Genomic DNA, 12,967 nt, shown 5'->3' with positions numbered 1-12,967 from the left:
AGGCCAGCGGCCACCATCAGGGAAGGACCTAGACCCTCCAAAGCACCTACTTTGGAGTCACTGTGAGGGTTAGTTGAAATGATGAATATAGACAGCAGTTGGCAGTCCCTAATACACAGCCAGGGTTTACATGATGACGCTTAGATAGTTCAGTGCTGCCCAAATTGTACCAACCATTCCTCTTAAGACCTGAAGCTCTGAAAGCTTGAAAAGCCAAATGTGTAAATGTAGACAGAGTTTCATCCTACCCATCCCTTTCCTCAGACTCACCTGCACACTCTTGTGGGCTATCTCTCCAGGTGTGGGCCAGTTGATTGCATCTCCAAAGTCACCAACCTGCAAGGCACATTCTATGAAGGCTCTGGGATGACCCTGCCTCTGCCATTTCAACCTCTCGCCCAACACACAGCTCCATCAAGAGATCAGAGGCCAAGTAAGTCTTTCCACTAGGACCATCAACACTGGAGGCCCAGAAAGGGTTCCCCTGCTATTTAGAGAGAATCCAGAACTACCTGGCAGCTCAGAAGCACTCAACTAGAACAGGGTAGAGGCCACCCCACCCCCCAGGAAGACTCCATGGGTTGCCTACTACTATTCCTTACCTTGCTGCCTTTGCGCTGTTTAGGAACTGCTGCCCTCACCACCTTTGCTGGAGCAGAATGTTCTGTGGGAACAAGAAGAGAAATTATTATGCAGAGCCTATGGGAGAGGGCCATCACCAGCTCCTCACACCCATCACCACTCCCACTCCACCAAGCAACGTGTAGGCTCCCAAAGGAGGAAGACATGATAGAGTTAAAGGACGCGTGCTCTAACACCAATAACAATTTTGTTATTGGTATTAGAGCAATGTGTGTAACCATGTGTCTGGGCAACCATGTGTCTGGCTCCAGAAGGGCAACCAGGGAAGAAATCATGGAAAGTGAGCTCATAAGGACAATCAGCAGCCAAGATCTCAGGAACTTGACTTTTAAAAAAAAATATTATATATATATTTATATATATATTTGATTGATTTTTTTTTTTTTTCAGAAAGGAAGGGAGATAGAAACATCAATGAGAAACATCAATCAGCTGCCTCCTGCACACCCCCTACATGTACCTTCGTTGCTCTGCCCACAACGAAGGTACATGCCCTTGATCGGAATCAAACCTGTGACCCTTCAGTCCGCAGGCCAACGCTCTATCCACTGAGCCAAACCGGTTAGGGCAGGAACTTGACTCTTGGAAGTGGGAAGGCTCTCACAGCCCTATACCTCTTAACATTCTAGAAATCTGTGTGTGAGCAGATCAGGGCTAGTAATCAAGGAGAAGGCAAGATAAAAATCCTAACTGAGCAATCAAGAAGTCCAGGGACCTCTTTCTAAGCCCTCACAAACCAGGGCCAGAACTCAGTCCTCAATGAGCTCTAGCCAAATAGGAGAGTTAGCCATTCAGGGAAAATTCTGTCTGCCTTCCAAGTTCCCAAGGAAAACGTGAGATCCCATTTGACTTAATCGTTCTACCTTTAGGAATTTATCCTAATGATTCAAATTAGACAAGTGTTTAGAGTCACGTACAATGATGTCCTCCAAAGTGCTGTTTATAACTACAAACCGCTAAAAACAACCTACTTGTCCGACAGTAGGAAACTGTCTCAATTAAAGTTTAACAACTTTTATAGTCATTAGGAAGATAATGATTTCTACTGATATGAAGAGATAAATAATAAATAAGATACAATCCTATTATGGTAAAACAAAAAATGTGCACATGCACACATACATGGTAGAAACTCTGGAAGGAATGTAAGTAGTTAGAGTTAAGTAGTATGTTTATAGTGATTTATTTTTGTTTGGCATTCTCCAGCAGTTTCAAAAAAGATAGACATGAGCTTTTAAAAATGAAGTGTGTGTGTGTTAAGGAAGTGGATCTGGTCCCTTCTACTCCTACACTTGTTTTCTCAACACAGTTCTGAAGGGTTTCTAAACCTTTCCTCCCGCAGACAGACCCACGGGACTCTGCTCACCCACTTCTCTCCTATCACTCTGTCTCCACTGCTGGCCAGCCATGCCAGGGCAAGAACTGCCCCCAGTCTCTGTGCAAAGAAATTTGCAAGGCCTGTCTCAAACGGAATGTTCTACTTCTTGATCAGACCTATGTTCCCTTAATGAGTAGAGTGCTTCTTTGACTCTTAACTGTGAAGTCACTGCATTCTTGGCTTCTACTCCATACCAGAGCCACTGGCCCCTCAAGACACCCTACACACCTCTGATACATGAAGCCGTGAACCCCAGGCCCACAGCATACCCCAGCCCCAGTGCTGGGAGTAGAGAACCAGAAATCTCAGTGCCTATAGGATGGAACTCTTAGGCCCAGAAAGCTCCTAACTCCACACTGATTTCCTTACTAATCTTGGGTTGATCCAGAGAAGCCTAATACCACCCAGCGCCTTGACTATGCTGTTTCGAACCAGGACCCTTGCAGAGGCAGCCATTTCATTACAGGATCAGCTTCCTCGATTACACCTGAGCCATGGTGGCAATCCCTCCTCCTGGCCCCAATACCCCTTGCATGCTACCAGGAGGAAAAACATCAAGGGCTTGCAACATCAAGTTCATTAACAAGTTGAAAGAGGGAATCAAGTTCGGTGGATGAGTTATTCCTGAAGACTTTCTGGGAAAAGGAAAGGCAAAGTTTTTCAGGTCACTGTCCGTTTCTTCTAATAAAAACTCTTTCAAAATTGGGAAGTCAGATCCTATGATCACTCTGCCTGATATTTTGTTCACCAAGATGACAAAGGGACATGGTAAAGTAGTGAAAGTTCAGTCTCCAGTTAAGGAGAGAGCCCTTCTGCCACTAAAAAATTCCACTGATTCCCTCCTTCCCCACCAATCCCAAGCTGACCAGGAGAATGTGGCTAGTGTGGGCATGCACGGAATATTCTTCAGTCTTGTGTGAAGTTTGCTGAAAATGCCCCATTCCTAGCTAATGTCCCTCTGTCCCAAAACCCATAGTGGCCTGCTCTTGTTCTGTTCCCAACTAGGGTCTCAAGCTGCCCCTGCCCCAAGGAAGAACTAAGTCCCATAAGAGACCCAAAAAAAGCACACTAGGGAGAGAGAACTACTTCTGCCTTTAAACACTATTCCTAGATCTGTTCAAATCCTGTGGGGCCTAGGAAAACCCAGAAAGGCTCAGATGAGCTGCTGTCCAGCCCTGAGGGAAGATGGAAAAAAGAATAGGCTTACTGACTTCAATTACACATCCCTTTCAGAGTCCCCTCCTAGCCACCTACCTACCTTTCCCAGGCAAACACACATGCCTCCCCAATGGGGCCTGGAATCTGAAAGGGATCCCCCTGAAAACCAATTCTTTGCACAGGCACCAGCCCCCTCCCTCCCACCTCTGAATTCTGAAACTTGCCTAGTCGCCCTGACCCAGTCAGTGCTCAGGAAACACTGAAGTCACCACCCTGTGCCTGCCTAAAAAACAGTTGTAAAATGTTAGAGCAGCAAAAAGGACCATAGTTCTAATGCCCTCTGCTTGCAGATAGGATGACAGGAAATAAGAGGGTAGGTGGGAGATGCGGCTGGGCAGAGAGGGGTTAATGAGTGAGGTGGTGGGAGCGGAGGGCAGCTTCCCAGCAAAGTGGGGTAGCTGACCACAAATCATTGAGATTCTGCCTTTCTACAACTCAACTTTCAAGTCTGTGACACCCCATTATTCAAAAACTGATTAGGAAAGTAGGACAGCCAGTCCTTTAGCACACGCACTTTGTTATGTGATGCCCTTGGGTCAGAATCCCTGCATACTCTTCCCCTTGCAACTCCAGTTTCCTCTTCTGTAAAACTGGAGTCTTAATTATCTCATAGGGCCACTGTGACAGTTAAATGAGCAGTAAAAGTGCCCAGCACACAGCAAATGCTAAAAATACAACTGACTCTTAAACTCTGTGCAGTTAGAAAATCCACATGACTTCTGACTTCCCCAAAACTTGTTGTCCCATTGGTTCTAGGACCTACCCCTCCCCGCGCCCCGCCCCGTACCACCCACAGATAAAATCCATGGCTGCTCAAGTCCCTTATATAAAATAAGAGTAGGCCTTCCTTCTCCCAGCTGCCGGTACCGGCTTCCCTCTGGCACCTGGGACCTGGGCTTCCCTTGCAGCCCTGGCTTCATCTGGAAGGTCATCCGGAAGGATGTCTGGTCTAATTAGCATATCACGCTCTTATTATAGACTAGAGGCCCGGTGCATGAAATTCGTGCATGGGGGCAGGGGGTGGTGGTGTACCTCAGCCCAGCTTGTACCCTCTCCAATCTGGGACCCCTCGAGGGATGTCCGACTGCCCATTTAGGCCTGATCCCACCAGACATCCCTCTGACAATCCAGGACTGCTCGCCTGCCTTCCTGATTTCCCCTAACCGCTTCTGCCTGCCAGCCTGATCACCCCCTAATCACTCCCATGCCAGCCTGATTGATGTCTAACTGCTCCCCTGCCAGCCTGTTTGCCCCCAACTTCCCTCCTCTGCCGGCCTGGTCACCCCTAACTGCCCTCCTCTGCAGGGTTGATTGCCTCCAACTGCCCTCCCTTGCAGGCCTGGTCCCTCTCAACTGCCTTCCCTTGCAGGCCTGGTCCCTCCCAACTGCCCTCCCCTACTGGCCATCTTGTGTCCACATGGGGGCAGGATCTTTGACCACATGGTGGCAGCTATCTTGATCTTGTGTGTTGGAGTGATGGTCAACCTGCATATTACTCTTTTATTAGATAGGATAGAGGCCTGGTGCACGGGTGGGGACCAGCTGGTTTGCCCTGAAGGGTGTCCTGGATCAGGGTGGGGGTTCCCTTGGGGTGTGGGGCGGCCTGGGCGAGGGGCCTGTGGTGGTTTGCAGGCCAGCCATGCCCCTGGCGACCCAAGCAGAGGCCCTGGTATCTGGAATTTATTTACCTTCTACAATTGAAACTTTGTAACCTGGAGTGGAGCCAAGCCTCCTGCTCCATCTGTGGTTGCGACCATTTCTGTTTGGATTTGTTTACCTTCTATAATTGAAACTTTGTATCCTTGAGTGGAGGCCTGGGCCCGCCAGAGTGTGTGGAAAGCTTGGCTTCCTCTGTTGCCAGGGAAACCCAAGCCTCCCTTCTGGCAGCCATCTTGGTTGGGGTTAATTTGCATACTTGCCCTGATTGGCTGGTGGGTGTGGCTCATGTAGCGGAGTGATGGTTAATTTGCATATTACTCTTTTATTAGAAAGGATGGCATTAGATCAATGCATACAGTTGGCCCTCTGCATCTGCAGGTCAAAACAGTACAGGTATTTACTGGAAAAAAAAAAAATCCACGTCTAAGTAGACCCATGCAGTTCAAACCTATGTTGTTCAAGGGTCAAATGTAAATGCTAACTAAATTTAAATGCACAAAGGAAGTTTAATATTTTTAAGCCATCCCTATCCTCATCAATAAAGAAACCATAAAATAATCAACATGAAAAGAATCAGAGCATGTGTGAAAAAACTCTTAGCTCAACTCACTGATTCAGATTACAAATGAGCCCCTTCCCAAACCTGGCTCTTCTTCCAGATACTGCCCTCCAAACACAGACTGGGTTCCAGGGCATATTTCCCCAGGAAAGAGGGAAGAAAGAAGGGAAATGTACAAGTCCCCAGGGAGGCTTTGGCAGAAACCTCTGCAATGCTAGAGAAGAAGGAAGAGCATACGGAAGGCCTAGAGTTCCCTTTCAGTTGAAATTTAGTCACTCAATTTTTTACTCAGCACAGAAGAGGAATAGAGAGCCTCAAATAGTCTCTTTTAGTCTACAAAGGGGCTAAACCCATTAACACCTGTTACAAAGCCAGATAAAAAGACAAAATGTTTCCTACATTACCTTGTTCCAGAAAGATCCTTAAAGCTGACCTTTTGAAATAAAAACTACTCAGAGGGGCCAGATCTAGGAAGTCTAAGGAGCAAGGACTTGGTCAACCAAGGGGAAACTAGTGAAGGTTTTTAGGGAGAGGTACACAGGAGAAGCAAACTCATCAATCAGATTGTGGTAAGAATTGCCAAGAGGGAGAAGCTGGAACTGAAACTGAGGGACCAAGTGTGGGTGAAAGGTGAGACAGGTCTGGGCTAAGGAGAAAGCATATAGGACTGAGAGTGGTGGCCTGAGAGGACTACTAGATTTCAGGCCTTACTGCCAGGGGAATGGAGAAGGCCAAAGGTTTATTTTGGGGCTGGCACCAATCTCCTGGAGATTGGCATCTGAAAAGGCTGAGTTTACCCTGATTGCAAAACACACACACACACACACACACACACACACACACACACACACACACAACACCTTATATGTGTTGGGGAGCAGGTAATTTGTTAGGCTTTGCTTGAGTTCACACTCACCCACCTGCTGCCCCATCCCTGGCCATTCGGTCGACCTCCTTGAAGGGAGACCTCAGAGCCCTTGCAGATCCCAAGTGCCCCTGCTAGGCGCTCTCACAGCTTTCCTTTACGTGTTCACTGCCTGGTTACATACCTAATCCCACCCTGCCCCCACCATGCGATCCTTGAAGGCAGGAACTAGGCTGCTTTCCCAGCAGTAATCCCAGTGTCTAGCTCAGGGCCTGGCAACACAGCTGATAGTTGTTTAATGAACGGCAAGTTCACAAACTTCTCTGCTACACCATCTCACACCAGAGAACAACAAGGGCTTTGCTTCCCAAGTGCCAATTCCTGAGGCTATGGCCTCAGCCCTCAGTCTTTAGCAGGGAGCCCTTCCCAGGCTGAAGTATCCTAGGCAATGCTAGAACCAGGCCCCAGACCTGCCTTAACTCAGATCACCTATCATCAATGCTGGGTCCTGGCCAGACTCCACTCATCTATTTTATCACCTGGGGATACTATCTACCACCCCTTCCCTGAGCCTCACCTTCCTCAACTGAACAAAAGGTGGTAATATTAGGTCTAGAGGTATGAAGAGAGAGAAAACTTCTCACCAAAGCAGAAGAGATGCTAGCAACAAGCTGTGGTTGTGATAACATTAACAAGTGCATATAATATGTACTGAGCACTTACCAGATGCCATGCCCTGTTCTAATATTGAGTTAGTTCCTCTAATTGGTCTCATTTTACAAACAAGGAAACCAAGGCACATGGTGCAAGGGTGTGTGTTTTTTTTTTTTTGCCAAGATCACAGCCAGCAAGCAGTGGAACAGGATTGCAAGCCAAGCAGTCTGACTCTAAAACCTGTGCTCTTAAGAGAGAGAAGGGTCCAAGTTACCTCCTCAGAGTGGCCAACAGGGCAGGCACTCAATGGCAGGGCTGCAGAAGTATCATTCTACACACTGGGGAAAACCAAGGCCCAGGCAGAGAAACCTAACGTCACAGAACAGGGCAAGTGACGCTCAGGATTGAATGCTAGCAACCTGACAATCCTCTTCTCCCCTACCCAGAGAGGACAAGGGACACTGTCACCAAGAATACCCAGCTGAAGTCCCTACCTCTGGAACCCCAGGAGCCCTGGGAGGAAAGGAGCATTGCTTCCAGCTCACCTGACATGGATTCTGCCTCCACCCTCTACCTGAGCTGCAGTCCAGACCCTGATTGTGGAAGGCAGTGGAACAATCAAGGGGAGGTTGAGGTGGGCAAGGAAAGGAAGTCTGGGTTACATCCCTCACCCTTTTGCTCCATTCCAAACAGCCTAGGGCAGAGTCTGAAAAGCCAGGTGTATTCTCAGCTGTCATCCAGCCTGCGGATGGGGTGGAGTCACAAAGAAGGAGTTCGGAGACCACAGGCCTTTCGTCCCATCCCCACTGACCTAAGCAGGAACATTCTACTACAGAGCAGAAGGAATGTCGGGTTAACCCTCCTCACCTTGGTTACCAGTTCTTCCGCTGCAGTTGCTGTTGCCACCAGTCCTCAGAGGCCTCTCTCTGCCCAGCCCTCCCGCCACAAATTCCACCCCCCCAGACCTGCAGATGAAACACAAGAGGGGGCTGAAGGGTGCTCTTGTGGGGAGGGATGGACAGAGAGAGGGAGAGAAACCTTCAGAAGGTCAGATCATCTTGAGGCTCCACTCAAAAGACCAGCTGAGCCAGCCCAGGACTGCAGAGTCTGTGCCTCTAGGCTTGGGAGGAGGGGCAGGGCTCCAGTCACATGATGCCACACAGCTAGGCCCCGGACCAGCTCCAGTCAACTATCTTTAGCCCCTGGTGACCCAAGCAGCCCGGTGTCCACACTCTCCCTGCGGACACAGACCCTGCTGCCCTCAGATGGCTGTGATCACCCTCACTGCTGGTACCAGTCCCTAAAGTCCTATCCAAAAGCTAATTGTCACCACAGCTGAAATATATCAGCAGCCAGTGAAGTCCCTGGCCTCTTAAGTGCCAGCTCCCTATACCAGACTTTCCAAACAGCACATTTGGTTCTGTTTAGAAGAGTAATAACCATAACCACCTTTTACCGGGTGCTGAATGTATCAAAAACTGGCCTAAGTTGCTTTCTTTTCTTTTTTTTTTTTTTTAATTTTTATTGATTTTTTACAGAGAGGAAGAGAGAGGGATAGAGAGCTAGAAACATCGATGAGAGAGAAACATCGATCAGCTGCCTCCTGCACACCCCCCACTGGGGATGTGCCCGCAACCCAGGTACATGCCCTTGACCGGAATCGAACCTGGGACCCCTGAGTCCGCAGGCCGATGCTCTATCCACTGAGCCAAACCGGTTTCGGCCTAAGTTGCTTTCTATGTGTCATTTCACTAAAATGCCTAGATGCATTCGTGTATATCCTAACCCACTAATCAATTACTGAGCACATACTAGGTCCTAGCAAGGTGCCAAAGCTCTTTACATGCAGCAGCTCAGTTATTTTTCACCACAACTCTAGGAGGTAGGTGTGATGATGATTCCCAGATTACAGGGGAGGAAACTGAGACTCAGAAAATGGGCTATCTACCTTGCTCAAGGACACCAGGCTAGCAAGTAGCAGAGCTAGGGTTAGAAACCCAGGTACAGCCTGCCCCCAATCCTGGACTTTACCAGCTTGTACCACCCCTCGGTGAGAACGACTGGGAGCTCCATAGGGTAGGGATCATTTCTACCTGCCCACTGGACCCTGGAATCCAGGACTGCAGCCTGTGCATGGCAGGCCCACAATAAATATTTATGGAATGAAGGAATTTACATAGGTATGGGTGCTCCTCAACTTCCCAGAAAATTCTCTTCTTGGAAGGAAGGTTATTTACCTCATTACATCATGACAGAGCAGCGTGGCAGCTATAATCCCCTTTGGAGCCCAGACCTATGCTCCGTCCTCAGAGTTGGAACCAGTGTGCTTCAATCCAAACACCAGGGGGCAGCTCTGGGAAGTAGAGGTCACACAGTACAGCACAAGGACTGACTACCCAGAGGTCCCAGGCCATACCATAAATCACAAGGCTGGCCGACACCGCGGGGCTAGGAAGCACACGCACTACCCTCAAACACAGTGTTGCCAGAGATTCTGCGTTTTCAAGAAAAATAGAAAAACAAAAGCAGCCAAAACCGGTTTGGCTCAGTGGATAGAGCGTCGGCCTGCGGACTCAAGGGTCCCAGGTTCGATTCCGGTCAAGGGCATGTACCTTGGTTGCGGGCACATCCCCAGTCGGGGGTGTGCAGGAGGCAGCTGATCGATGTTTCTAACTCTCTATCCCTCTCCCTTCCTCTCTGTGAAAAATCAATAAAATATATTTAAAAAAAAGAAAGAAAAACAAAAGCAGGTATCAACGAAATATTTCCTGCTTTCTAAATGCTATCAATAAATTATCATTGAAAAAACCCTTCTACATACCATATTCAGCCTGTGGGCCCTCTAAGTCAGCGGTCACCAACCTTTCGGACCTCAGAGACCACCAGTGGTCCGTGGACCACCGGTTGGTGAACACTACTCTAGGAATGCCCGAGGACAGGCCAGTCATCAGGCGGCTGGGCCCTGACTTCAGGAACCAGTCTCTCAGGAAGGTTCCAAGGCACATGCAACGTTCTGCTGCCCTTAAACTGCTTTCCCGCTATCCCTAGTGATCACCCACCGCCTCAGGTAACGCAACCTCATTTTTTTAACCTACATGTAGGGCATTCTCTGCTGGAAGAGGCTTCTGGGTCCAAGAAATTACTCTGGATTATTACTTTAGGACAGGAAAACTGAGGCCCAGGAAGGATCAGGCTGTGCCCAAAGTGACCTGTGAATTTTTGTGAAGCTGGCACTGAACATCGAGTTCTTGCCTCTAGATCCAGAGCTTTTCCCACAGGTAGGAAAGCCAAATTCCCCCTCAACAAATACGTTCTGTGCACCACCTCACCCAGGCATAGCGCTTGGGGCAGGGGCTCAGGGACCCAAGCAGTAGAGGAACTGCCCCTCTGCTTTTTTGTTTTTGAAATATATTTTTATTAATTTCAGAGAGGAAGGGAGAGGGAGAGAAACATCAATGATGAGAGAATCACTTGATCAGCTGTCTCCTGTGCACCCCCTATAGGGGCTCGAGCCCACAACTAAGGCATGTGACCTGACCAGGAATCTAACCGTGACCTCCTGGTTCATAGGTCAACCTCTTAGCCACACCAGCTGGGCTGCCCCTCTGTTTTTAAGAAAACTGACTTCTCACCCTAGCTGGTTTGGCTCGGTAGATAGAGAGCATCAGCCTGTGGACTGAAGAGTCCTGGGTTCAATTCCCAGTAGGGGGCGTGCAGGAGGCAGCCTATCAAAGATTCTCCCTCATCATTGATGTTTCCCTCTCTCTTCCTCTCTGAAATAAAATTTAAAAAATCAATAAAAAAATATATATTTTTAAAAAAGGAAACTGACTTCTCACGTGGAACTGGAATACATGACAGAAAATGAGGGGTGTTCTGCATGAAGTATATCTGAGGGGTGTTCTGCATGAAGTATATCCACTTTCACCCCCAACTTAACTTCACACTTCTCCAGGGAAGGCTGGACCAGAGAGAAGGCTCTTCTCTCTGGAAGAGCCGGTGTAAGCAGGCCTGACTAGCCATCTATCCACTGTGTGGCAGTGGGGTACTTTTGCTAACCGTTTCTTGCTCTCTGGACTGAACAATCTCTAACAACTCCAGCCCTGCAAGCCAGGGACACTTAGTTACCAAAAACTCCAGAGATAGAAGGGGCTTGCCGGTGCCCAGAAGCAGATGGGGAGTTAGAGGTCTTGGGCAGAGACTAGTTCCCTAAATCCAGGTCACCCAGGCTGGCCTTGCTCTCCAGAAGCTCCTGATTCAGTGCCATGTGCTACGTCCCAAGTGGAAAGGAGTAGAGCCCTGGACATTATGGATGTGGAGACAGGAGCTGCCCCATCTGCAGACTCCCTAACCCTGCTCACAGAAGGCAGCAGGTACCATATTCCACACCCTTCCCCTTTAGCAAATGTAGAGGGGGTCTGACCCCTGCCCCAAAATGCACCTCACCACCATTTTTACAAGGCTGCTGGGCTAAGAAGCAGGACAGGACAGTTTAACAGCATGTTCTTTGAAGTCAACTCGAAGAACTTCTCAATACCAGCCACCATCAAATAAGTAACTCACAAGGCTGGTGAGATGGTCAAATATGAGCCACTGCTCATGTAGCCTGTAAATTGATAGGCACCAACTAGGCCACACAGGAAAAAGGCCAAGCAAGCAGGTTTGTGAGGAAGCAGAAAGGCACCTTACATGGAAGTTCTTAGAAGAGTCAGACTTAACCTCTGGTTTTCTGAAACTATGAAAGGGGTTCATGATAGTTGCTAGTGCATAGGATTTAAGCAGCTTAAATTAAATCATAAACACAGAACTAGCATTCTTTTTGTCTCCTTTGAGGCAATACTTGAACGTGATGCTAAAAATAAATAAAAGGAGAACTGCGATCACAGCAAGTAACTCGGGACATCCAATGATAAATTTCAGACAAACAGCAAGTAATTTATTTTATTTTTTTAAAATATATATTTTATTGACTTTTTACAGAGAGGAAAGGAGAGGGATAGAGAGTTAGAAACATGGATGAGAGAAACATCGATCAGCTGCCTCCTGCACACCCCCTACTGGGGATGTGCCCGCAACCACGGTACATGCCCTTAACCAGAATGGAACATGGGACCTTTCAGTCTGCAGGCCGACGCTCTATCCACTGAGCCAAACCGGTTTCGGCACAGCAAGTAATTTATTAAAAATAAATATGTCCCATGAAATATTTGGGATACCTTATACTATCTTATTATTCAGTTTATGCATCCTATATCATCTGCTAAATCTGGCTACTATAGGAAAGAAGGGCCATCGCCCCTGCTCCCTGACAGTGGGGTAGTAAGTAGAAGGAGCCTCAAACAGGGATGCCAGTCGTGGCACAGAACCTACAGCCCTTGCTGTGGGAGCTGGGCAAAAATTCCCACCAGGGTGTCTTCAGTTTCTCCATTCAGAGGCCTGTGGTCAGGGCAGAGGGTACCTGTCATCTCATGCTCTTTTATCACTTGAACCACAACTTCAGATGAAGCCAGCTTTCCAGGCTGCACTTCTTACACCGTTAGTGGATGCATAGATTCTCATTTTAATCTTTTTCTTTTACTCTTACATTCTTTTGTATTAAATATTTAATAGTTTCTTGAAAAGAGAAGTTAAGTGGCAGAGCCCAAGCCCCTTTGCCACTTCATCTCCCACTCATCTAGAGTTCCTGTGAAGAAGTTTATATATATATTTAAAAAAGCACACCCTCACTTCACAGCTGTGAAAACCCAGACTGATGAGCTGCAGGCTTGCAATACCATACTTCTGCAATCTAAGGACACCTGGGGGGAAGGGGGGTCCGGGGGGAGGGGCAGCCTTGGTTAAAATGCAGATTCCTATCTTCCCCCACGCTCCAGAAATCAGGTTGGGGAGAGGGGCAGAGTTAGATTAGTATCTGCAGCTTTAACAAGTTTCCTGTGCAATGCTGATGCCAATTGATGTTTGAGAACTGAGCTGACAATGAGTGAGACCACCA

At 48.0% G+C, this 12,967-nt stretch overlaps 1 protein-coding gene across 2 annotated transcripts in view; it reads right to left on the bottom strand.

Annotated features, from left to right (window-relative positions):
* The window catches only part of LARP1 (La ribonucleoprotein 1, translational regulator), a 90,212-nt gene that overhangs the window by 22,595 nt on the left and 54,650 nt on the right, over positions 1-12,967 (bottom strand). For both annotated transcript variants that reach the window (XM_054718072.1, XM_008152258.3), the window contains exons 2-3: positions 603-664; positions 271-336 (exon numbers count right to left, since the gene is read on the bottom strand). Coding sequence is in view for 1 of the 2 variants with exons in the window: in XM_008152258.3 (XP_008150480.1) it covers positions 271-336; positions 603-664 (128 nt within the window). In the remaining variant the exon portion in view is untranslated. The remainder of the gene's footprint in view (positions 1-270; positions 337-602; positions 665-12,967) is intronic.

The sequence above is a fragment of the Eptesicus fuscus genome, chromosome 6 (genome assembly GCF_027574615.1).
Source record: "Eptesicus fuscus isolate TK198812 chromosome 6, DD_ASM_mEF_20220401, whole genome shotgun sequence".
Classification (NCBI taxonomy): Eukaryota; Metazoa; Chordata; class Mammalia; order Chiroptera; family Vespertilionidae; genus Eptesicus; species Eptesicus fuscus.
Note: the sequence above shows the minus strand (reverse complement) of the source record. Positions and strands in the feature narration are given on the sequence as shown.